Source organism: Arthrobotrys flagrans (genome assembly GCF_004000055.1).
Source record: "Arthrobotrys flagrans strain CBS H-5679 chromosome Unknown unitig_1, whole genome shotgun sequence".
NCBI lineage: Eukaryota > Fungi > Ascomycota > Orbiliomycetes > Orbiliales > Orbiliaceae > Arthrobotrys > Arthrobotrys flagrans.
In genome coordinates this window covers 4,235,748-4,262,076 of record NW_027137556.1, presented here as the reverse complement: position 1 = coordinate 4,262,076, position 26,329 = coordinate 4,235,748, and the positions used below count along the sequence as shown (strand labels likewise).

At 45.9% G+C, this 26,329-nt stretch overlaps 5 protein-coding genes across 6 annotated transcripts; 2 read left to right on the top strand and 3 right to left on the bottom strand.

Annotated features, from left to right (window-relative positions):
* Positions 1 to 3,493: 3,493 nt before the first annotated feature.
* Positions 3,494 to 4,576, bottom strand: DFL_009269 (uncharacterized protein; the record flags this gene model as incomplete). Its single annotated transcript, XM_067639128.1, has 1 exon — positions 3,494 to 4,576. The coding sequence occupies one exon, from the start codon at positions 4,574 to 4,576 to the stop codon at positions 3,494 to 3,496; it is 1,083 nt and encodes a 360-aa protein (XP_067486948.1).
* Positions 4,577 to 7,992: 3,416 nt separating this feature from the next.
* Positions 7,993 to 10,088, top strand: DFL_009268 (uncharacterized protein; the record flags this gene model as incomplete). 2 transcript variants are annotated; one of them, XM_067639127.1, is made up of 5 exons in its annotated part: positions 7,993 to 8,134; positions 8,189 to 8,747; positions 8,845 to 9,157; positions 9,217 to 9,597; positions 9,666 to 10,088. In XM_067639127.1, 5 exons carry the CDS (start codon positions 7,993 to 7,995, stop codon positions 10,086 to 10,088), a joined length of 1,818 nt encoding a protein of 605 aa, XP_067486947.1. The 2 variants fall into 2 exon arrangements, with proteins under 2 accessions (XP_067486947.1, XP_067486946.1); XM_067639126.1 differs by having other exon boundaries at positions 9,211 to 9,597.
* A 1,410-nt stretch (positions 10,089 to 11,498) lies between these two features.
* Positions 11,499 to 15,177, bottom strand: DFL_009267 (uncharacterized protein; the record flags this gene model as incomplete). The annotated part of the gene is made up of 3 exons (XM_067639125.1): positions 11,499 to 11,606; positions 11,672 to 14,724; positions 14,802 to 15,177. 3 exons carry the CDS (start codon positions 15,175 to 15,177, stop codon positions 11,499 to 11,501), a joined length of 3,537 nt encoding a protein of 1,178 aa, XP_067486945.1.
* Positions 15,178 to 18,508: 3,331 nt separating this feature from the next.
* DFL_009266 (uncharacterized protein) lies at positions 18,509 to 18,898 on the bottom strand (the record flags this gene model as incomplete). The annotated part of the gene is made up of 1 exon (XM_067639124.1): positions 18,509 to 18,898. One exon carries the CDS (start codon positions 18,896 to 18,898, stop codon positions 18,509 to 18,511), a length of 390 nt encoding a protein of 129 aa, XP_067486944.1.
* Positions 18,899 to 20,280: 1,382 nt separating this feature from the next.
* On the top strand, positions 20,281 to 20,895 carry DFL_009265 (uncharacterized protein; the record flags this gene model as incomplete). The annotated part of the gene is made up of 1 exon (XM_067639123.1): positions 20,281 to 20,895. One exon carries the CDS (start codon positions 20,281 to 20,283, stop codon positions 20,893 to 20,895), a length of 615 nt encoding a protein of 204 aa, XP_067486943.1.
* Positions 20,896 to 26,329: the final 5,434 nt, after the last annotated feature.

The window sequence follows — 26,329 nt, the reverse complement described above, 5'->3', positions numbered from 1 at the left end:
TCAAGGAACTTACATTACAAGCATGGAAAATGATGAAGGAAACGATGGACGCATACGAACTCCACCCGAAGATGTATCGTGTTAGATTTACATTTCCAACTCATCATAAGAAACGAAATGATGGATTGGAGCTCCCGGTTTTACAGTTCGATTTAGAGGCTGGGGTGTTGATTTTCGAGGACTATGATTGAAGTTAATGTTCATACCTGACGCTAGAGCTAGGATGTGGATAAAGGATTAAGCCAGCTACCAGACTAAAACAGGGCTAATTCTCGTGGCGCCTGTCAAACGACTGGGGAAGCTGAAGCCGGCATTGCATGGGCATCTGAATGGGATTTTAGTTGTGCGCAACGGGTCCGTTCAGCTGAAGAGCTCCCGGTCCGTGGCGGACATTCCGAGTCTCAGGTCTCGACATACCACGTCATATGTATACTCGATGCTTTCTACAAGTTGCCCTTATTCTTACCCTTTCAAAATCATGATTATTTAAATCAACAATCCCCAAGAAAAAAAAACGCAAATTTCTCGTTTACACCTATTGCAAACTCCACTGGGCCGTTAACGCGTTAACATGTCATAACTCACCATGCCACAGCCGACTACAACAATACTATCCCTCCCACTCGAGCTTCAATCTCGAATTCAATCTTTCTGCCATTGTTAGTACAAGGCAAAGCGACCCAAGTCTGCAATCTTTGGAAAAGCCTCCTCCACTCCCACCAAATTCAAAGGACTCGATATCGTGCCATTCCGGGAACATTGCATCCTCAGACCGGACAGCCTCTCGAGGTGTATCAGTTTTTTTCTAGCAGAACTCAATGCAACTCGAATTGTATGCTTTGCCAAGAAGAAGAAGGTGTTTATTTATACATGTGTATTTATGAGTGCTCTACGTATCGAAGACTAATTTTGATACTTGCTGTTTGCGCGGTGAAATTATATAAAGCGAGAAAAGGACGAAAGCGAAGATGAAAACGTGATAGCCACGATGATCGATATATATCCGACCCCACGGATGGATATGAATACCAAGACGACTCGTTTCTGTCAGCAAGAATCAACTGGGCGACAGCGGATATCAAATACTATGAATTCTGGGTATCCATCAATCTAGAACCCGACCGAAGCTGGTCACCGGCATTCGACGAAAGATCATAAGCCTAGGCTTCCATCCTCATCCCCATTGCTAGATGACCCCGTCTTCCTTCCAGCGCTAATATTTACCGTCGAGGCTGGGAGGCAAGAATGGCGCAGGTGGTGTGTTGGACCCACGACGCCCAGTGCCTCAACCAATGAGAAAATTGGATATCATCGTTCCTGTCTGCTACAGGATCATCTTCTATGACAATTCCAGCGAACTGAACCCAACTGAGGGGGAATTACACATTTCTCCAACGACCACCGTCAGACAACTAGTTTCAAAAACGTGGCGTGAGGAGTGTTTTGCATATGAATTCGCTGCAGAAATCAAGAAAATCGAGTACGTCAAATTCCGGTTTAGCATGCCAAGTTCGCGACACGAGCCGACGGATACCATGAGGCTGCTAGGATTCTTTGTCGAATTATACGCGGAGCGTGGCCATGAGGAAGACAGTGTGTTTTCGAAGGCTGCGCTCCGGAAACAGAAACGTTTTGCTAATGCCCAGGGCAAACCTCGATATCAGACAAGGTCTGTATCACAAGGACAAGGACGCAAGACTGCCGCTTAGGATTTGTACCATCTGCGAAGTCCATTCTGCCAGCCTTATGCATTTACGCATCATGATTCGTGGCGACCTTGGAAATATAATAAATTCCAAGGCGTGGAAAGAAGGAACGAGAAATAATATGAGGCTTAAAACTTGACAGTAGATACAAGGCTGTCACAACCCTTGCATCCTCTGGGTGGGGTCAGTCTGGTGCAATACTTAATCTACCCCTCCCGCATCTGACCCATATTCCCATAATAACTAGACCTAATCCTATCAATAACTAGCTGCGATCCTATTCCTACTATTCCTAGTTTTAGACCAAAAAAAAAAAATGCTATTGATAACTCTTCTCCCCGCGGAACTACAAGTCCAAATATTCTCAGAATTATCGTTTAGTGACCAGATATCGGTAGCAAGGGTTTGTAGACTTTGGTGCTCTCTCCTGGCTACTTCTGGTCGACTCCGAAGAACCCGATACTGTGAAATCGAACCTACCGAGCCCCATATTAAGTTGAATCTGGTGACTTGTCGAAACCTTCGACAATATCCGCGTCTAAATTCGTCGGCTGCTGATGTAAATCCTCGAATTCATCGGTTTCTGTATAATAAATACCAATGCGATTCTTCATGTTTCCGTTGTCATGAAATATATGGTACGCGTGATCCCATAAATTACTTTCCTAAACTCCCTGTTTATATTCTACAGGAGCATAAGCACTCATCGATGCGTTAACAATATCTGACTCCTAACCTTTCGATATATAGTCCACAACGATCTAAGAAGATACGCATTCCCCGAACTTCGTGCTGGCGATGGAATCCAACTTCCACACCCCCCTCAACCATACAGCCACGCCTACCTTAACGCCATCCTCTGCCAAACAACATTACAAATAACAAGTTACGAACTTTGTTTCGAAACCTGCCCTCTGGAACCCGGCAGGTGTCCAACAAAAATCAAACTTCCCGTAAACCATCCCTTTTTCGATGACCTAGTCTTCTCAACTCCCCTCTCCCATGGGGATAACAAGAGAAATGGCTTAAACGGGACAAATTTAAATAAGGATGAGGAAAGGAATATTTCGGTGCTTCATTTACTTCACCTCCCCAGAGTTGTTTGGCAGGTATACCCAGATACTAGCTTGACGAGTATACAAGTTCCACCTACTATAACCGTCCGCCAACTTATCTCAAGAACATGGCAAGCGATACGGGATGTATATCTATCTAAACCACACCCCTACGCAGAGATAATGGAATACGTGCGTATATCCTTCAAGCCGTCAGAGGAAGGGGTAGGGGGGAACGGTGTTTCACTTGCCCTGAGATTGGAAGTGGCGGTTGGAGAGGGTTTTTGGGAACAAGTTAATCGTAAACTTGTATGGAGGGGCAAGATGCCGGAACCTGGGCTTAGGGAGTGGAAGAGCCCGGATTCGAATTTGTATAGAAGGATTGGGAATCATGTGGATCGACTGTTTGCGTCGCGTCATGGGCATGGGTCATGTTGTAAGCAGGAACATGTGGTATTGCGCGGGATTCATACCTAGGAAGTTAATGGGGTACTTGAAGATTCCTAGCTTTATGGGCTATTGGCAAGCGCCGAATCATATATCGATTCTTGATTTATGTCAGATTGTTTCCCAGGTCCTGAAATGATATCCCTAACTACCAAATTTAGTCGACTATTCCTGAGAATAAAACTTACAATTATATTGATCAGTTTGTCCCATCAACCAAGGACTTAGTTTAACCAAGTCCATAGAATTCTAGAATCATATGACTTTAATCCATGTCAAAAGCCTTTACTGCGCCAAAAAGCATTTCCTCCCTTCAACATTCAACTTCTCCGTCGCCAACCACCAAAACGCAATCTCCTCCTCCACTTCCTTCCCCCCTCTTCTCACAACCCTCCTATCAATCACCATATCCCTCTTCGGCCTCAAAAACACCGCAATAGAATACCTTTCTCCGGCACTCCTGGGCACCACAACCGTATGCGCCGTCGGCAAAACCGTTTCCTCACCAATAGCTTCAACCCCCTCATGCTGTTCCAACGGCGACATCCCAGGCTTTGCAGTAAAAAAAGGCATTAAATCGCCCGCCATTATAAATACCGCCCCATCTATCGGTGGTGCGGAGAATACTTCTCCGCGACGGTTCCAAACGTAGAGACCTGATGGTTCTGTTGCAGTGATAAGAGTCAAGATGTCGAGATCAGTGTGGGCTTCTATATGTGGAAGTGCTTCGCCGTTGTCATTGGCTCTATGACTGTTCAGGATGCTGTTGTAGGTAGTACTAATTTGAGGATTTGAGTCTTGAGGTTGTTGGTCTATGACTTCTGAGGAGTAGCGGAGGTAGCGCATTGTGCTGAACCCAGTTTCTAAGATGGCTTCTTGGGGGATTAGTTGTTTATGGGAGTTGAATTGTTGACAAATGGTTTGAAGGAGTGAAATGCTCTTTTTGAAGAAGTTTATTGAGATTTCTTTGAATTCTGAGTTATTTGGTGGTCCGAGTATTTCGTCGGCGGGGTTGTAGTCCCACCATTCTCGTCCACTGGCTTTGGCGTTATTATACCCGCGGACCGTTGATTTTGAGGGGTCTCTAAGGTTGTCTTTTACATCTTTCGGAAGTGTTAAGAGTGTTCTTGCATGGTTGAACGGCGCAGGCGGGAGTCCGTGGTTGATTAGATAGATAGCAGGGTACTTTGTTAAGATATTTGGAATTTGAGAGATGTCTTTGTAATCAACCATTGGGAGTTCTAGGCCTCCTACTCCTGGGAGAGTTGATGAAGATGAATTCGAAGTGGCTGTACCCGACCCGGGGTTATGATCATGAGGGGAGACGCATGATGTTGGCTCCTGCCCCAGATCCTTTTGTTTCTGCATTGGTTTTCCGGGGCTTGTTACCTTCGTTCAAGAACAGTTGTTTAATGCGGTGTTTTATAGAAGGCGTTCTAGATTCGATATGCATAATATAGTTCTTGAGAGTTCAGAGAGGATGCAACATGAATGTTAAGGTTGTTGCAATGTTGCGTTTTTGACGTTCCTGACGTTTCGAATCCTAACGTCTTGTGGGGAGAAGTTGGTGATTCAGACAGACCGAACAGGCAGCTCTATGCACAGTAGCGATGTCGATGTCAATTAAAATTGGGGGGCTAAGTGATGTGGGTGGTTTTAAGATCTCGGTCTGTATAGAAATCATTGCCTTGTATTCCAAAGGTCGACGTTAACATTGAATATATACGTGCATATATTTGGGCTTAGTAGATTTACCGGTTTGGAATATTTTGACCTAGTTATAACAAGAAGCATCTTCATTCGTGCAATATAAATTTTGTTACTTGTAAAAATTGTTATAACTATTCCGCTCGTTATGCATAGTCTAGGCCCTGCTTCGCCCCAGCCGTAGTCAGTTTGAAGTATATTTCGAGTGCCCTGGTACCGTCGTCATATGTCAATGCCCGATGAAACCCCAACATTGCGATATATATACGGCAAACTTGCGATCACAGCTGCGGTTTCGACTTTGTATAGGAAACCGGGCTATATACTTACAGCTAGTGTCGTTTTATTTACCGCTAGGACATTTGGGAGGAAAGTGTGTGTATGTGTGGTATGGGTAATATGAATAGAAGGAAGCTCCAGGGTTCGGACACATTCTTCCATTGTATTATACCTAGATAGTTACTGGCTCGGGGCATAGAATACACCGGTTGCCCCAAGGCTTCCAAGCTTCAAGCCCTTCCTCTCAGCACAGTGCCATTTTTATTCAAGTCTACACATTATCTCTGCAGCCTGACATATCTTTGTCACCGTTTTCTTGAGCATTCCTCAACCTAGCTATCTGGGATGAAGATAGCTTTGACCTTGTCCGTAGTAGCCATCCTCGCTGCGATTCGACCATGGAAGACAATCCTTGCCAGCATGGGCTGGAGTAAAGATATAAAGGAAACCAAACCTTCAAAGCGAAGCTTGACATCAAGAGGATCAGAATTAGATGATTCACAACATCTACCGGACGGGATATGCATGTTTTGAGTGGCGAAGAGGGTACTATGAAGGTTTTGGTAATGAATATGACAGAGTTCGAGATTGAACGTGCCAAAATCGTTGGAATACGTTGAACTTGTAAAGCGGAATACTGAAGACTTGGGGTTAAAATCCCTCCAAAAATAGACCCTAAACCCGGTCCGGATCCGAAGATAGCCCACCCTGCCCCCGCTGACCCAAATTATCATAGTTGGCGACTTGCATGCCGTCATACAGGGTTTGACGGGAGAGATCTCCCAATCATTAACCAATGCGGGGCTACTTAGGGTCTTCAACGGGTTTCGTCCTACGAAGCCCCACCGTTTACGATATCGTACTTCGACCAAACTTCGTTAACATATGTTTACAAGTTTTATCAGGGTGCGGGCGATGGGGTCGATGTTTATGTCATGGATACTGCGATCGAGGTGGAATATGTGGATTTTGAGGGAAGAGCAAGCATGCTGTGGTTTCATCGACGACGAGTTGGGCGGTTAGGAGTGGGACATCGATGGCGGCTCCCTACGTAGCGGGAGTGATGGCAGCAGAACTAAGTGTTAACCCGCAGTTTAAATACGATCCCGAGGGTCTGAAGAATTACATTTTGACCAAAGGGTTGAAGGATGGGGTAAAGCTAAAACGAAAGAAGGAAGGTGAGAAAGTGGTTGGAGAAAGGGTGATCTTGAACAATGCCACTGCGTTATGAGGTTTGTTTTTGCCCCTGCGTCGGTTTGGTTACCTAGGCATAGGGATTCGCAATGAATTAATTTGATGGATATTTACTTACTGTTTGGATCGATTCTTTATCGTCGAATTTAGAGAGCTATACCCGGTCTTCGGTTGTGCTTGCGAGTGTTGTCATGTTTGTCGTTATATCTTGTACTCTATTGTCCGCTCAGATCAACAACTAGCTATGGCCTCGGATCAAGTCCTGTACTTTAGCATTTTTTTTGTCGGCACCTTTGTTATCAACGCGTAAAACTCTCTATATCTCTACCCTAAAGTCAATTGCATTGATAAGTAGAGAAATCTTGATCGCATGCTGAACACGCAACGCGGTGGTTGTAAACATTTTTTGTTGCATTTGGGGGGGCATGGCTGGAAAACTTCATATGGAAGATCGTGACACCTATGATCTCGTCATGGTATATCCTGCATGTATTGCTATCAGACGGGCGCACAATTGGATCCTGCCAGCGGAATTAACCATGCCAGCCAGAACGCAAATAAATGCTCCACAGCGTCCAACTAGCTGCATAGAATCGAACAGTACTCCCCAAAGAGCTAGCTCGCTTCGACAAAAAAGCTGTCAGTTCCCTCGATGGGATCCGCTAAAAAGCGAACCAATGGCGAGGTATTTACGCCAGTGACATCATGCACAGATGAACCGGGGTCCCATTTTTCCGCTGCCCGACCCGTTTTAGGTAAAACATTTCTAGGAGAGCGGGACTTCCTCTCATGCGACTGCGATTCCCGCATGAACATGGAGCTTTGGAGGGCAGATTAGACACGAAAGCAGGTCCAGCGTGTACAATGTCATGCTGGTTTGCTTGCTATCTATAATCAGATATGAAAAGTCTTTTTCTTTGTTCGAATAATTGGGTCTCCTGTGGCGTCAGCATGTAACATTTAGCATCAACCATCATATATACCACTACCTCACCTCAAATCTCACTACCTCTTACCTAGACCAATCCCTTTGTCTGCTTCAGCCATTAGTCAGTCTTGTAAATTTTTTAATTTTCAAAAACTTTTTTTTTCGCGACTGGATTGTTTAGATCGGAGAGGCGTTTGGTAAAAAGTGGCTGGGTGTTGGTTGTATTATTGGCGTTGTTGCGCATTGTTGCCGTTGCCGATGCCCGTTTTGGTGGTGTCGTTCTTTTGCCTTCTAAGCCTCCCACTTTTCCTCTTCCTCTTCTGCTTCTCCCTCGCAATTCTCCCTCTCTTCCTTCCTCCTCCACAACCTCCCGGCTTCCATCAAACCCCCACCAACTTTACCACCACTGCATTCACAATCGCCCGGTCAAGCGCTAGTTCAATCCAGCATCGTCAGATACGCGCGATTCGAAATCGCAATCTCCAAATTGTACCAAAGATCCGTTAATTGAGGTCCGCCGCCTCCTCGGGCACCTGAAAAGACGCTGAAAAACGCGTCGTACACCTACAATCACCCGCTGGAAGCCTCTCCACGGCCGGACATACGTCTTGCGAACCTTCTATCCTTCATTGCAACCATCTTTCGTCCTTTCTGATCAATTCAGACTACCTTCATAATGTCTACCGAAGACAAAGCAAAGTCTCCTGCACCGCCGGCAACCGCTGAAACTTCATCGGAAGTTAAGGAAACCGCTTCGGAGGTTACTTCCACCGTTGCACCGACCAAGGAGGCCGAGGTGCCAACTACTACCACCGACAGCAAGTCTCCTGAGCCACCCAAATCTGCGGATCCCGTCGCTGACACAACACCAGCTAAACCCTCCGAAGACGCGGAAAAGGCAGCTAACGACGGCGAACCCTCAGAAGAACCTGCTCCACAGGAAGCTGAGGATAATGACACGACACAAACAACAGTCCCGGTCGACAATAATGACAAAGACGACTCCATTGCCATCTCGCCCGTCACTGAGGCCAACCGACCTTCGCGTGCTGCCGCTCAAAAGGCTCAGGAAGCTACCAAACCACGTACCCCCGCCAAGAAGAAGAGTTCAACCAACCTCTCCGGCGCTGCTGCCACCAGCTCTGCCAACAAACGCAAATCTTTTGGTGGTAAGGCTGGTCCCGATATGGCCCTCAAGCCCGGTATGATCGTTTTAGCTCGATTGAAGGGGTATTCTCCTTGGCCAGCCATCATTGTCGAAGACGATATGCTCCCTGAAAGTGTCAAAAATGCCCGCCCGAAGGATAGCACCAGCAAGAGAAAGGGCAAGTTCAGCATGTCAGGGATGGCAGAGGAGGATATCCCTATCGCTGCTAGAGGAAGTTCTGCAGGCCACTGGCCTATCATGTTCCTTGATAACTTTGACAGCTTGTAAGTCTTTCTGCGTCCTTTCTGCTTTCGTGGCTGTTTTCTGCTTTCGTGGCTGTTTTCGGATTTTTGGTTGTTGGACGTTGCTGACCGCCTCTAGTGCCTGGACCATGTTTACGGAGATCATGCCACTTGATCAAACCGCAATCGACGCCTTCTCGCCACGTGGAAAAGCCAAAGACATCGTCAAAGCCTACGAAAACGCCAAGAAGGGATATTCGCTTGAAGATATCCGTAATATCAAAGCAGACGCCTATAACGAGGAAGAGGAAGAAGCCGATGCGATGGATGTTGATGAGCCCGAAGAAGAGGAAGAAGAAGAGATTGAAGTGAAGGCTCCTAAAGGCAAGAAGAAGGCGGCTCCAGCGAAGGAGACATCCAAGAAGCGTAAAGCAGAAGAGGAAGTTGAAGATGTATGTTTACTCACCAAGCCACACGGTGCAGGGGCAACTGCTAACTAGCGAAGGTGAAGACGTCGAAGACCCCAAAGAAACAAAATACCGGCAAGAACGTTAAAACCCCGGCTTCATCCAAGACAAAGACCCCCGTCAACGGTGCATCCAAGAAGAAGGCTGCCGAAGAAACCCCAGCTCCAAAGTCATCTAAGAAGCGAGCCGCTGCTGCTGCCTCTGAGGAAGAGGAAGACACCATCGATAAGAGCGCGAAGAAGAAGACTAAGGGTGCTGAGAAGAAGGTTGTTGAGAAGGATGACACTCCAGACGAGGCTACCTCTTCTTCAGCCAAAGCGAAAAACCTAACCGTGGAGAAGGATCAAAAGGAGAAGGAAGTCATGTACCTTCGCCATAAGATCCAAAAGGCCTTGCTAACCACTGATAAGGTCCCATCTGAGGCAGTAAGTTTTTTTGTCTCTGCCTCTATAGTAAATTTTGGATCCTCACTAATCAATCTTTCGAAATCTAGGAGGTCGTCAATATCGATCACTATTTCCAGAAGCTTGAGTCGTACCCCAAACTTGAAGTTGCGATCATCAAGAAGACCAAGATCAACAAGGTCTTGAAGGCCCTTCTCCGTCTCGCCAGCATTCCCTTCGACGATAAATACAAGTTCAAGGATCGTACCCTCAAGATGTTGGACGAGTGGAACCAGCTTCTTGCGAACGACCCTGAGGCATCCGGTGCTGAACCAAATGGCGTCAAGAAGGGAAGCACAGGCAGCAAGGACAAAGCCGCCAAGAGCCCCGAACCATCGACCGAGCCTGAGAAGCAGAAGACCGAAGAGCCGAAAGAGAAAGTCGAGCTTGCCGGGTCTGATGCTAAAGAAAGCACCGAAAGTGTCGCTGAGAAAGAGGAGAAGACCGATGCCCCGGCTCCAGCTGAGGAATAAGCCGCTGGCGAAGAAAATAAGGAAGAAGAGGCTGCGCCTGCTACCGCGGAGGCTAGTAAAGAGGTTGCTGCCGAGGCCTAAAGACTGAAATTTTATGATCTCCGGCTTCTCAACTTATCGAGAGGCATTATTATGGTAATTACGCGCTAGTCTGACTTTTTTCGTTTCTCCACTTGGATATACTTTTCTTTCTTTTCTGACTGCTTGGTTTGTGTCGATTTGCTACTTTTTACAGCCCTTTTTTTTCATAAACATTTTAACTCCCCCCTGTTCCACAACGTCTACACCACTGCCCTCGACACCTCCTACACACCTCACCTACTACATCGGCATACCTACTCTCCCTTCGTGTCAACTTCCCCTTCCTGTATGGTTTTAAAGAAAGAGAGGTCGGCGGGCGCGGTATAGCTCTCTCTCTCTATCTCTCTCTCTCTATCTCTCTCTCTCTCTCATACGATTTGGTTTGAATATTTCAGCGAAAGGCGACTAGCAGGAGGACAGCAATGGTTAGGAAACATACCTCCTTAACGACGTGGGAATGAAAAGAGATGGTAAAATTATTATTATTATGTATGACCCATTCAAAGGAGCGGTCATATAACTATGTGCTTCCTTGTTTTGTTTTCGATCGTCGGGTGGTTTCTCGAGCGGTATACGCCCTATTCAAAAAGCTGTTTCAAGATTCTACTGCTTTCTGGACGCCGCGTCTTCTCTCTCCCTCTCTGCCTGTGTAACGATGCACACAGGCTCCTATGTCACCTTAACGGTTGCTCTTTCTAGGCTTACTTACCTTTATAGTCTCCAACACTCAGTTTGGTATCTCCCTTTTTTCCCGCCTGCTTCTTATTCTTATTCTTCTTGTTCTGTCTTTTTTTTTCTCATGCGGTGTATATATAGTTTGCTTTGTTACAATTAGTCAAGTAAGTAGTATGGTGGTAGCATAGGTCCTTATGGTTTTGTCTTTCTCTGTGTTCTGATAAAGAAAAAAAACACAACTGAAGAATATGATGAATGCCGTCTTATTTAAAACTATCAAGTGCCTGGAATTGTAATCCGTAGATATGTAAACGTGAATGCAACAGGATTAATTAAGTACCAGTATATCTAAGTAGGTAGGTGGTGGCTTTGAAGGAAAATTTACAACTTGTAAATGCGAATCATAGTCGCTATCTCATTTCCATATTTTTCTGCTTTTCTATATACATACATCTACCTTCAAGAAGTATCGCCAAACAGACCCCACCCATGACTGAAACCTCAACCATTTAAGATGCTTAAACAAAAAGAAAGGAGGAAACAAAGAAACAAAGATTTTATTTGAGGTTTTAAGCCCGTATTTGATGATTTTATAAAAGATGCTTCTCATGATGATAGATAGCACCGTAACCTTCCCGGTGACCATGCCTTCATTTACAATGGCTTTCCACCAATAAACTCGCTCCATCGCTTAACTTCACTTGGAATACCTTCCTTCCTTGGCAACTTCTCGCTCAAGCACCTAGCAAACAGCACGGCCGTCTAAACAGTCAACGTTAGCATTAGCAAACTTCACGAGACGATAAAATCTAAGAATAAGAACATACCTTAGGCTCCATAAACAGCGGGACATTAAAATCGACCGCATTCCTCCTCATAACATAATCCTCATCTAACAGATCCTTACCCTTAGCAGAAGCAAGGTTGAAAACACCCTTGACATCCTTCTCCTTAAAGATCTCCCTCAACTTCCTCTTATCCGTCTTTGGAAATTCAACAACCTCGATCGTAGCAGATGGAACCTCCTTCTCTAGCGCCGCCTTAACGTCGGGGTTAGCAGCAAGGAGTCTGTAACCCATTGGAGCGATATATTCGACAATTTGCTTGAGGTATGGAGCGGATACATCACCACCGATGAGGATACCACTACCAGGCTCTGGAACTGTGAAGTTCATAACGGACTGAATGCTAGCCCAGTAAGCTTCAACAAGATCCTTTCCAAAGCACGCGATTTCTCCGGTACTAGCCATCTCAACTCCCAAGAAGGGATCAGCGCCTGCCAATCTAGTCCACGAGAACTGTGGGACTTTAGTAGCAACCCTATCAACCTTCTTCGCCATGACATCAACGGGCTCTGGAACGGCAGTGTTGGCGAGGGCCTTAGTTGCAACATCGACAAAGTTGACACCAAGAACCTTACTAACGAATGGGAAGGAACGAGAGGCACGAAGGTTACATTCGATAACCTTGAGTTGTGGTTCTCCACCTTCTGGGTTATCCGCCTTAATGATCTGCATGTTGTATGGACCGGTGATAGACCATGCCTTGGCGACCTTGATGGCGATATCCTTGACGCGGGCCATGGTGGCTTCATCCAAATTCTGGGGTGGTAAAACGAGGGTTGCATCACCGGAGTGGACACCGGCGTGTTCAACGTGTTCGGATACAGCGTGGATCAAAAGCTTTCCTTCGTGAGCGACAGCGTCGACGTCGATTTCCATAGCACCTTCGATGAACTTGGTAATAACGACAGGGTGGTCAGGTGTAACGGCGGCAGCGTTCTTGAGTTTTTGCTCAAGCTCGCTTTCGTCGCGGATAACGCTCATGGCGGCACCGGAGAGGACGTAGGATGGACGGACGAGGACTGGGAAACCAACAGAGCGAGAGAAGTTAAGGGCCTCTTCGAAGCTAGTGAGTTCCTTCCATGCTGGTTGATCCACACCAATGCTATCAAGAATCTGAGAGAACTTATGACGATCCTCAGCTTTATCGATATCCTTTGGATCAGTTCCCAAAACCTTAGCACCAGTTTCAGAGAGCTTAAGCGCAATGTTCTGTGGTAGCTGACCACCGACGGAGACAACAACACCAGCGGCAGCCTCGAGTTCGTAGATATCCATCACACGCTCATAGCTCAATTCTTCAAAGTAGAGCTTATCAGCGGTATCGAAGTCGGTAGAGTATGTTTCGGGGTTGTAGTTGATCATGACGGTCTTCTTGCCGAGTTCTCGAAGGGCGAGGGTGGCGGAAACGGCACACCAGTCGAATTCGACGGAGCTACCGATACGGTAGACACCAGAACCGAGGATTATGATACCATGGTCGTCAAAGGTAATGTCGTGGGAAGAGGCGTTGTATGTGGTATACAGGTAGTTGGTGTCAGCGGGGAATTCGGCGGCGAGGGTATCAATCTTCTTAACCCATGGGTGGATGTTGAAGTTTTTTCGGCGGGCACGAACTTCATCTTCCTTGCAGCCTACGAGCTGAGCGATCTGTTTGTCTCCGAAACCAAGTTTCTTAGCCTTTAACAAGATTTCCTGGTTGAGTCCGAAGAGGGAACCAATATTGAGGATCTCGTGATGACAGTCGACGATGTTTTGGAGCTTGTAAAGGAACCACTTGTCGATCTTGGTGAGCTCATGGACACGGTCTACGCTATAGTTCTCGTGAAGCATGGCTTGACCAACAGCGAGCCATCGCCTGTCAGTTGGGTGGGACAGTTCGTAGTCAAGATCCTCGAACTTGTCACCCTGGAAGCCAAGGAACTTGGGGTCAACTTGTCGAATAGCCTTTTGGATAGACTCTTCAAAAGTACGACCGATAGCCATGACTTCACCGACAGACTTCATGGCAGATCCAATATCACGCTTAACGTGACCGAATTTGCTCAAATCCCATCGTGGGATCTTGGAGACAATGTAATCGAGGGAAGGTTCGAAGTTGGCAGTGGTGGTCTTGGTGACGGCGTTTGGCAACTCTGGTAGTGTATGTCCCAATGCGATCTTGGCAGCGGTATAGGCCAATGGGTATCCGGTAGCTTTGCTAGCGAGTGCAGACGAACGAGACAGACGAGCATTGACCTCGATGACCCTGTAGTCCAATCCATCAGGCTGGAGCGCGTACTGCACGTTACATTCACCAACGACACCAAGATGTCGAACAATCTTGATGGCGGCGGATCGAAGCATGTGATACTCCTCGTCACTGAGTGTCTGGGATGGAGCGACGACGATACTGTCTCCGGTGTGGATACCGAGAGGATCGAAGTTCTCCATGTTGCAGACTGTGATACAGTTGTTGGAGGCATCTCGGACGACTTCGTATTCAACTTCCTTCCATCCTTTCAGGGACTTCTCGACGAGAATCTGAGGTGCGAGTGAGAGAGATTGGGAGGACAGAGACTCGAGTTCAGCACGGTCCTTTGCGAACCCGGAACCCAAACCTCCTAGGGCGTAGGCGGAACGGACAATGATAGGATATCCGATCTCTTCGGCAGCAGCCAATGCTTCCTCGACAGTATTGACAGCAATGGACTCAGCGATTGGAATATCGATTTCCTTCAATGCCTTGGCGAACAAATCACGATCCTCAGATGTCTCCAAAGTCTTGATTGGAGTTCCTAAGACCTTAACGCCCATCCTCTCGAAAACACCCATCTTGTCGAGCTTGACACCGACATTGAGACCTGTTTGACCTCCGAAGGTGAGAAGAATACCATCTGGACGTTCTCGCTCGATGACATGGGAGATGTACTCGGTGGTAACTGGGAGGAAGTAGACTTCATCCGCGAGGAAATGAGATGTCTGAATGTTTGCAATATTAGGATTAATAAGGATAGACTGCTTTCCAGCCTCTTTTAGTGCCTTAATAGCCTGGGAACCTATTCATAAATTGACATTAGAAAATTGTCCATAAACGTGAAATAAGTTTCGTAGAAGTGTATATCAGGAGACTCACCAGAGTAGTCGAACTCTCCGGCCTGCCCGATACTCAAGCCACCACTACCAATAACCAACACCTTGTTCACATCCACCAAATTGCCGCCGCCCGCAATCACCCCCGACTCAAGATACGCCTTCGCAGAAGGTGCGACCTGAGTTGTATCCTGCACCTTCCTCGCGACCGTCGTGGAAAACGTGCGAGCCTGCAGGATAGACTTGACCCTGTGGCCCGTAGTGAGCAAACGTTTCCCGGCGACATTTGGGGCCGCGGCAGGTGCTAAAGGCGGGACAAGTTTATGGATAGCCGTTAAGGAGTTGAAAGATCGAGTGTAAGCGGCGAAGGTGTTAAGCTTCGAAATGGGAATGTTCTTGATCATAAGTCTTTGAGACATGGTGGATTGACTGAGAAGGCGTGTGCTACCGAGGCTCCAGTTTGCTTGACTTTGAATTGTGTGAAGAGGGGTTTGGAGGGATTAGATGCTATGTGCACTTGCTACTAGCTGATGCTTTTTTTGTTCTGCTTTTGACAGAAAAATATGGAATGCCAATTAATTGGTGAGGAAGGGTATTTTGGAATATGAATATGGGAAGGGTACTTGGGGAAGGAAGTGGATTGAGGTTGGGCAATTGGGATGGGAGAAGTTTAATATGATGTAAAAATTTTGGTAACCTGCTGCGAAGCGGCGCGTGGGCAAGACACAGAAAACTCCAACCTCCTGCTACTCCCTCATGTGCACCGACAATACGGCACAGGGCTAACGGGTACAAGCAATTGCTCATAATCGGCAGCGGGCAATTGGTTCCTTTTGTCCCATCCAAACATACAAACTGTAGCAATCTTGGAACGAGATCACACGAAGGCATGCTCGATTCGGGCGGGGAACTGCTGCAGCTGTTGAGTTTATCCACCGACACTAGGGCCGATGCAGCAAGGTACTGGTCCCAACATGCGGTAGTCTTGTGGTTCTCAGCATGAACGAGCCACACGGGGCCCTGCTAGCTTCTTGTGCTAAGTCTCAAGGAGCTCTCTGGGCCGGAATATGAACGATCAGAATTTTCTTCAGAATCCCGCCCGGTTTGAGCTCCGATTCTACTTCGCCGATTTCTTGGGGTGCGGCCTTGTTTACGTGCATCGGTGGGTCATTGAACGTGTTCCGTGGGAGGACAGGTATAAAGGTCAATTGGTTTGCTTCTAGAAGCGATGATGTCGGTAGAAGCTTTATTTGCTGTCTTTCCTTCCGGGCAGGTGCTTTTGATATCGATAAAGTACCGGCGTCACAGTAACGGAGGGCGTCCGCAGGCGCTGGCCGATGCCGCTCCACCAAATCTTTGACTCCATTCCCGATTAGGAAGCCCCAAAATGCAACGGCGTCAACGTCTGCCAACACACGAAGAAGCCGTCTTCCCATATTAGCTCGAAAGCCAACAAGCAAATATATACTATTTGAATTGGCCGAGGAGTCTATATGACATCTAACTGCGCAAGGTATCCTAATACTTATTATATATAGATACATCTTAATTTAGGTATTATTGCTATTTGTGCTTGGCTCCCTATAGGCCCTAGGGTGGCACAAGTTCATGCATGTTAGCCGCTAGCACGTCGAAAGTTAGACCAGATGGATTTGCTATACCCGCCTCCAGATTCGAGCCTACCTCCAAATTAGTCTCGTACCCAGGTTCTAGCTCAGACTCTGAGTCGCTCCTACGCCCTTGCCCTGCCGAAATGTCCCCCAAAAAACTCGCTTACCCCCGTTCTCAACCCAGGAGGTGAATTTGGAGACGAGTCCAAAGCAAGATTACCCTCATCAGGTATATCCTCAATTAATGACGGCCCTCAGATTGAACGTCACCTTCATCAACTATTTCGTATACCTTATTCCCAAGATCTTTGAGGCTGCGATTGACTTCTTGTACCTCATCCTTCTCCACCTCATCCTCCCCGATTTCTACGCGATTGGGATCTAGTTGACTGGTGGTTGCTTCAACCTAACTTCCACTCATGCCCCGAACTCCAACAACCCCCTGGATCAAAGCTACATTCTAGCTTGTACCTAGTCTCGTCTGCCTACTACCGGTACTCTGTCGCCTCCTCTGATCTCGATCCCTTTTTTCGTCCGGTTTGTCCACTACCCGATTAAAACCCTTAGGGAGTTCTTCCATGGGGATCTTTTGGTTCGCCACATCTTGCACAGTAGACTTCTTATATTCAACTAAATCTCCAAGGTCCTGAATCAATGGACCAGACTTTTTCGGTAGCGATGTAACCCCTAGACCTACTTTCGCGACCTGCATACTCCCGCTCAGAATTGCTTGTATTGTTTTTATTGGTTCGTAACTGCCAGAAACGTCCAACTTCTGTTGCGGCAAGTATTCCCTAGAAAGCGGTGGATCTCTTATCTAATCTCCCGTAATCCCCAGAAACCCGTTGATATTTTGCATTAACACTTTGGAACCCACGCTGGTCGGGCTGGCTGCGATCGCGGGATTAACATGAACCTCCACAACTTCCCTTAAATATTGCGAAATTTGTCGTTTCAATATCAGTGGTTCATATGGAATCGCGTCGATCCATTTTATCGCGTTCGGCTCCACACTTCTTATCCTCTGTATACCAATATATAAGGCTTCCCGGTAACAGTTTGGGATCATACCCATATAATAACCCGCCCACCTTCAATTCATCTTGTATCCTTACTCCCTGCTAACTTTTACACTGTGATGATATCCCATACGCCTTAACATTCACAACATGTATCCCGCGTATTTGACTCGGATCAAGTAACAGCATAATCAGTGATTTAACTTTGCCACCCCAGATTATAGAACAATTTACTACCGTGGTAGAGGGCTACAGCGAAGGTGGCTTGACTATCCGGGCGGTTCTAGACGGCGACACCTTCGACAGGATTGTCGTGGAGGTCGCTGCCGGTAATACATTGATAGAAACCCTCGACCTAGATCATAAAGTTGCTTTGCTACCGACCAAACCTTTTGTATATGTTTTGTCATAGACGTAAATATATTTATCCAGTTCTGTTTGTCAGGTTACATGTGATATGATTGTAAGATAGTACTCATATCAACCAGTCTCGATTTCAGAATTCCGGGGTCATCTCCTCGAACTAAGGAATCTATGAGGTCAGGATGAAGCTTTATCGGTTCTAGTCTTGGTACAATGTATGTGTTCTGCGGTTGGGTTGCTTGTTGACTATTCGTATTTAGGATAGTGTTTTCGTTGGTGTTCCCGTGACGGGTGCCTCTGCCATCATTCGGCATGTTGAAGGATCTCTTGATCCAGATCGTGCGCCGGGGATTGAGCCATGATCTGGGTTCATTGTGTTCGGCTGCTGAGTTCCCCCGGTCAATGGGTAACTATTACCTGTATTTAAACCGGGATTTAAGCTTTGGGCTGTATTTGACAGCGGGGTAAGTTGTTGTATATTGTATTGGGGTATGTTTCCCTGTGTGTTTGGGACATTTCCACGTGGCGAGTATTGTAGTGGCAGAGTACCTCTGTTGGTTTGAGGGTTGAACCGGGTTTTGGAGTGCTTGCCCAGGTCGTGCATTCGAGTTATAAGTCGGATATAGTTGTCCCCCTGGCGGAAGAATATTCATCGAACTTGGATTGTTCCCAGACGTTTGTACCATGTTTGGATTGATTGACCACCAGCCATTGAAACTTTGCTTGGAACGTCCCTCCCGCTACTACTAGTGTTGCAGCTAGGCGCCTTCGAATTTCGTCCCCCTTGCCCTCTCCTCCTGAATATCCCGAAATATCTTGCCCAACAGAAGCCTTGCTCTTTGCAGGGTCCTCGCTTCTTCCTTAGATAAAAGTGCCGTTTCTCCCGCGTAGCGCATTACCGCATTTATGTCCGCCGTTTGTGTCAACGGTAGAAACTGGCCTTCCTTGACGACTCTCATAATACGGACCGGCGGTTTGTAAGGTTTATCAGGAGCGGCAGGGTTGGAATCTCTCTGAACCACAGTACCCGATAGATTCTCTTCGGCGTGCTGGGCAAGAATCCTCCTGGGATTTCGTTCACCTACTAAATCGAAGGCTCTATAACGTCCCCAGAGAAACTCTAGATTATGAGCCTTGAATTTGAACATTGATATTGCATTTAAATTATCCAAGCTTAACACGAAGATAATGGTAGCTCTCAGGTAACGGGATCCGGTTTGCTACCACAGGTTATGTCATCGTAGAAAGCCACCGCTTTAACAACTGTTCCCTTAAGCTCTGGGCGATTCCACATTACTACCACGTCGATTGCAGTATCCGTTATTAGTCTATTGACGGCGACACATGCGTATCCCTTGCCTTCTTTAACTATGTTGCTTGGAGAACTAATGTCAAGCCGTGTCCACCAGTCATCCCAGTCCTTGAACAAACTCGGGTGATACCATGCCGCTACATTTTCGATGAAGAGAGTGAAAGTAAAAATGAACTTGCAGAATAAATTAAAGTGACTTTATGACCTATTCAGCCATCGACCTTATCTTTTAGCCATTCTCGTAGGTCGCTAGACAAATACGGCCTATATCGTACATATCATGGCGTATGCCAGTAATCATGGTCCCTACTTTCCTTGAAAAGGCAAAGCCGTGGACGTAATGCCTTCCACAAAGCCGGGTTAAACCAGCTCATCTGGCCATAGCTAAATCGAGTCATGATATTTCTAACTTCCGCCATTACATGGATTAACAGCCTGCGATCCACAACAAAACGACATTCGAAAATACCACAATGTATTCCTAGATTCGATGGAATTGCCCCTTGAGATTATATTATCAAAGTCCTATATGTTCAAAATACCAAGAAAAAGTATTTTCTTTGGAGCTTTTCTCAGGAGGAACTGGGGAAGGGAGTGATTCGACTTTTCCCGCAATGTTGCTATCTGCCGTTCTAGTTGTATAAAGTTCGACAACTCCAACCCCAAGAAAGCCACTGCTTGTTGATATTTCTTTTATCGTATCCCCATTCAACATTCTAGTAGCGTTCGATACAGCGCCAAAGCTTCCGTTGTAGTAGGAGATCCAACACGGTTTTTCAGCCGGAGGGCAACAGTTCGAGACCAACTGCCAACCATCAAGAATACAACTTTCGCCGGCATTATACCGAATGAAGACGAAAGTTTCTCCACAAATGTAACGAAAGGCTATCTGTTGTGAGTTGTAATGCATTGCTCAGGCGCTTACGATGTGTGAGTGTGGTGAATGGTGGAGTAATCAATGTCTCTCTGGGCCATGGCCTCGAAAGATATCCCGTCCGGCTCAACTATAAAGCTCACGGAACTCCCAGGTTTCTAATCCCAGTCCCAGCCAAAAGAACCTCCCAAAAACTACCCAAGGAAACTCTCTGATTTCCGCAATAATTAATATTCGGTTTAGAGGTTCAAACCGTTTTGGGGCCTACTACCTTCCAAACAGAGAAGCAGGCATCCCTTGCATACTATTGTTACACAGAACTTTGTAGCTCAAGCAACACAAATATGCCTCGCTCTCCCACCTCCAGCCCCATTTTCGAATCCCCCACAGACATAGCCACGAGCTGGGCGATTCCCAAGATTATAACCGACACGAAAGCCGGCGGCCAGTCACCATCAGAAAAGACCAATATCAAATCACCGCTTACTACGAATTCCAAATCCAGAACAGGAATTCCAATCATAATCGAAACCAACTGTGATTTTGAATACTCCAGACTTGGAGTCACAGGTCAATCTGGAGGTAAACCAGCCAGTATCGATATTCCTGCACGGAGCCCAAGCCTCGAAGACTCGGACCGTTTTCACTTGGAAGTCGGAGCCGAGCTGGACGACGAAGACTATCTTGTTGACGAATATCGCCATGCGGGCCACAAATCAGCACAGTCGTTTACAGGAGCTGTGGTCTATTCGAAGAGTTCACCAACACTCTATTCTCCAGGGAGCGGTATTAACTCCCAGGCCTCCCCAGCCGAACAGTGTTTGATGCGAAAAGGGTTTCGGGTTGAAGTTCGAGAATATGATACTGAGAAAGCCGAAGATTCAGAGCAAGGCGACGAGGTGTTGGACGAAGGGTGTTGTGGATGTTTGGGATGGTTCACAGCCTTCTGGAGGCGCTGAACTTGACGGTTCATTTAAATTACAGATCTTGGAAGTACAAAGGACCGTTCACACGTAAATAGCTATGATGAGACAGTTTAATATCCACATTCATCCATGGTGTTTGGGGTAGGGCTCACGCATTTAATTCAATTGCAATTATATCAATGACTGATCCCAACTTTCGATCTTCTCTGGATAACGAACCGTCCGTGATTTCGCTAATAAATCCCAAATAAAACCTCTCTGTATGCTATGTATGGTTTTCAATTTGATGTTTTACCCGTCGATGGTGGTTAATAGATCCATTCCATCGATAAAGGAACGCTACACTACTCTGTCAAGCTCCGTACGCGCAGGTCTACGATTAGAATCCAGAATATTTCTCTAGGACCTGGCCTCGACACAATTGTCAAAACCTATTTACACTGGCACAACACCGAAAACTATATAATGGAAAGAAATCTACCACCACCTCCTTTCAAACTAGTCTTGGAAAAAGACCGGAGAGTGGTGTACGTGGGGATACGCCGAACTAAAAGTATTTGATCTTATGGAAGATCATTTCCCGGGGAGTACGCAGGCAGTTTGCGATGGATCGCTTCTTACGATCGTGCGTTCAAACATCACATTCATAATCACTTCAACGTTCGCAACAAAGGGCCATATATGCACGGTATGGGATGTAGATATTTTATTTACAAGGTCCATTCGACCGATGAAAATGGTAGTGCTTGGGCGTTATACGAGTTGGGAAATATTTTCGACCTATACCGAGCGGCAGGTGGCGCTGGCTATGAGGAGGAGGAAATCAAAGAGATGGGACACACGCGCCGCCAGTCGCAGAATAAGATTTTTACTCCATCAGAATCAAGAACTTCGACTCCGCGTCCCGCGGGCGAATTAAGGAACGTTGGCCGGAAACTGCTCTAAGAAGTCGAGGGGTGTTCAATTGGCGATGTTCTCATACAAACAAATGCATGCGCATGTATCAATCGATGATTTTTAAGTTGATATTTATATTATGGCGTTTCTAATTCCTACGTGTGACTTAAGAGTCGAATGAATCGCACTTCCCCGTTTCATGTTTAATCTTATCAAGCCTCGACTCGTAGGATTCTAGAACTGGACACTCTCCCGTAATTAACGAGATTTACTCCATTGAATAAATTTTGGAATGGAGAACTACAAACACAAAATGACGATATTTAAGTTTTAAATTCCTATGCATGATAACATATATCGCTTGCTTGTCTCGTAAACCAGAATGCCCCTCCATACAGTGTCCCCTGCAGCGAGATTTGCGCCCGGCCCCAAACAACAAAATCATGAAACCCACCCAAAATTAGACCGCACATCGTAGAGTTCTAAAGCTCTCAATTAGACCAGCGCTAGCTGATCTATACGGGAAGTTCTAAATGGACTCGAAATGGTTCTTTAGGAATTTTCTCCAAATATGGCGGGTATTTTATTTTCGGTCAGCGTTATGGCCCAATCTCCTAATTAATAACCAATCCCGACATCCTCTTATTACCTTTTGATAAAGCATTTGCAAAAACTCAAGTGAAGTACCAAAATTGTATTCTTGGACATAATTTTAAGGTTCGAAGATTTTGTCCCCAAGTTTGCCAATACCTGCTGCGTCTCCACCATCTCCGTCACCTCCATCATCACCGTTGGCCTCACGCTTTGAATACTATAACCTTGTTCATACTCCCTCAAGTTGATATCGATGTGACGGAAGTATATCTTCTTATTCTCCGTTATTTCGCTGTTCTTGTCGGAATAGGGATAGTCGGCGACTCTCCAGGTTCCGTACAACGGTATAAATCTGCTGGCCTAGGGAGTAATATCATTTTCGTGCCCGTCCCAGGTTGGCTACGCCGTCCATTGATCGCTGATGCATTTTCCCTTCTCCGATGATACGCTTCGAAGCAGTTACGATCCATCAATGAATATAGGCCCAAGCTCTTTTGGTGATCTTCCTTTTTCAATTTCCAACTTTCGACACCGTTTTGTTCATAAATAATCGTCAATGGCTACCTGAAAGACAACCGACCATCGCAGACGGACTGCGTTCTTCTCGAACTCGCAGGATTTGGTTGTTATATATAGAACACTGCAGTGGTCTAGGGGCTGCAACGCTCTGTCCGTGTCGTTTTATAGATTGTTTGTATATCCATTATAGTTGTGGATGTTTTCGTCGTATATGCCTCGGGATATCAACATTCAATGAGTCAAGTTTCTGATATATTCAAATTTCTGTCCATTGTTCGCTACTTTTAAGCTTGATCCGGGGGTCGAAACGGGTTTGTCGGAATTTAAGTGACACCAGTATTTCCATTTGATGAATAACTGCCGGCGTTGGGGCTGCTAGTCAGTCCTTTTAAGTCTACAGGCGACCGTGGTACTCGGCTTTCGCAAATCCTTTAATCTCACTAATCCTTTGACCCATTAGAATCCAATTCACTCATACGTCAGGCTTTGAAGTCCCAACAAATTACCAGAACTTAATCCCCGAATTGGTTTCGAATCTGCGTCTGTTGATTCCCTACAGCAACGAACATCCATTTCCCTAGCGATGTCAATTGCTGTAGAAATTATCTTCTAGAGTATAGTTTGTATCCAACCAAGGTGGTGGGTCAGGAATATATTTCCTGTTTTCCGGAAGCTTCTTTTTACTCGTTTCCAAAATTTCGAGCATAAAGGAGATTCATTACGCTCTAGTTTCTGTTGTCCGTGTGCATATACGTAAGTAGATGTAATATAAGGATTAAACCTAAATTTCTTGGTTCCTGATGCCACTAAGATCATTGGCAGTCTGATAAAACCCCTCGAGCCGTGTTCTCAGCCCTGATCAACACTCGTTCTGTTTGCGTTAGGGCGTCGGGTCCGTATGAGAATTGCATTTGATAATATCGTTCGGTGAACTTCGCGTTCATTAGGCATACACGATGGTAATCGTGATCGGTGATCTCCAAGATACCATAGCGGTTTCGTTTCTATTGTAGCTTGTTTACCACCCACAACGTTACGCCGTGTATAGTCGGTTCTTCTGTGTGTTTTGTTTCCTCCCTATATATCCATTTTCGTTAGATTCTTAATTTTAAACAAGGTAGAACAATAGTCTCGTGCCAGTAGAACAGCATGTTTGAATATAAAACTAGGATGTTCGCAGGAAAGTCCAACTTACAGTATATCATTCCATCGACTCCGTTAAAATTAATACCCCTCCAGAAGACCTTATTCGACTCGCTGGAAGTGGGATCATCCCAATTGAGACCGATGCCAATCAATAAAAGCCATTTTCGCTCGGCCACCGCTTTAGATTCATCTCGGATCCAGCTTCAGATAGGGTTTTAAATTCAAACCATGGCAGTCAGATATGGATAGTGCGTTCAGGGAACGTTCTGTTATTCGTAATGCAAAATGACAGGACTTTCAACAAAGGTTGCCATCCCTGGAACATACTCTGACCGTTTACAACAAGTGCAAGAAGTAATCCATGCCCATAACCCCGTAACACTCAGATCCATGCTCCAGAGAATGTTGGCATTCTTCCAGAAATTGCCTGCACAATGGATCCCATTTACTTTTTGCACTCTCTAAGTTCGGACTAGTCTTGTGTGTCTCGCACATAGTTATTATATCGTCGGCTGTTAAACTTAAGGGATTGTCGAATTGTGTTCGAGTAAATGTATACTTCCAAAAGAGGCCGACTAGTCCTTAGGTTTCCGCATGTTTTTGCAAATAGCCCGCCTGCGCGTGCCTAATTTCCGAGATCGATTGAATTCAGTCCATAATATGTCCCTTGTCCATATTTGAAGCAAGGACCAGCCTAACCCCTCCTATCCTCCTCGGATCCATTACTTCCTTTGATCGCATGAAACTTAGTGAAATATAAAAAGTATCTCGAAGAAATCGCACACGGCTGCAGGCTATAACAGAGGGTAAAGCGTGTCCAAGGCATCAGTTCGTGGTCATGAACCAGCCCGCGTGCAAAGCCATATCGTGAATCGGATCTTTGGCGACATGATGATCAAAGCGACAGAAAAGAGAAGAGAGCAGGAGTTGGGTTATTTATCATTTCCCTCATGATAAGTTATTGTTGTGTGCTAGGATTTTCGAATTTTTAGTGTTTTCCTTTCCAGTCTCGAAAATGAAATAAAAGCGGTTATAGTATATTGACAAAAGACTGGACGATGCTCTTTCCAGAACCAGAAGACGTAGGTCGTTCGCGATAATTATTCGATAAACGACAAAGAAGGGCAACGATCTAGCCAAGAATCCCGTCATGTTCCAGGAGAATCAGGCCACATCGCTGGCTTAATTTCAGAAAGACATAATCTTGTATCCAACTGGCAGAAACAATGAGCGATTGATGATTGACGATGTGCTGTCATAGTTGGTCGGTTGATTGACAGGTTGTAATAAACAATAAGATATGTATATTCCAAAGGAAACAATACCACACTCCACCTACCGGAGACGTGGCCCGGGAATCGCTATCACGTTCGCAAAGCAATGACGCGAACCATCGTAAAGGTTGCCAAAGTTGAAAGCGAAAAATAGTAAGGGAGGAAAATTGGAATGAACGCTGGCAAACTCCAAATTTTGTATAGCACGACTTGTATGCTCATTTTGAGAAATGTACAGATAATGGGAGGAAATAGGCCGTAGTACATTGACAAAAAGCCGCTATCTTCGGGAACAGTTTATTGATTTGATAAAAGTTATCGAAAACAACGAAGTAGGCGGACGAATCGACGATGGACTGGTCTAGGATGAGCTGAATCAGTCCACATCGCTGGCCTCATTTCGGGAAGGTTCATCATGTTGTGCACCCATGGTCAATTAGGTCTCTTTAGACGACCTATGGCTTTAGCTCGAATTGAGCGTCTAATGCTAGGTTGTAAAAGGAAAATAAGAAAAGGTATTTCCAACCGTAGACAACTCAGGATGTTCAATTGAAAGAGGTTGTGGTACCAATTCCGAAGCCACCCAGTGGATGTCGTTGATTATCAAAAATGAAAGAGAATGCGAGAAGAAAACCGGGCAAAAGGCGAGCGATCATGCATGTTCTCATGTCTTTCGGTCCTAAAAACAAGAGACAATATCATGGATAAAAGAGGTTATAAATAATAAAAAATATAATAAAAGAGACAACAACTCGCAATCACCGGGCAAATTACCCTTTGAGTTGGTATAGTATGGTTTAATAAAGTAGGACTTTCAGGAAGACCAGCTCCAGAAATCCAATCTTCCTACCGACTAAATCCTCACCAGGGAAGGGGTGAAGAAGGGGGTACATATCCTTTCCCTTCTCCACTGTCCCCTCCTCCTTCAGTCCTAAGCTGAACACAGTCTCGAGATCTCGTGGAAAGAATAGATCGATCGATCGACCTGCCCTACGAAATCACAACACCAACTTACCCTTACAGATGTTGTAGTGCCC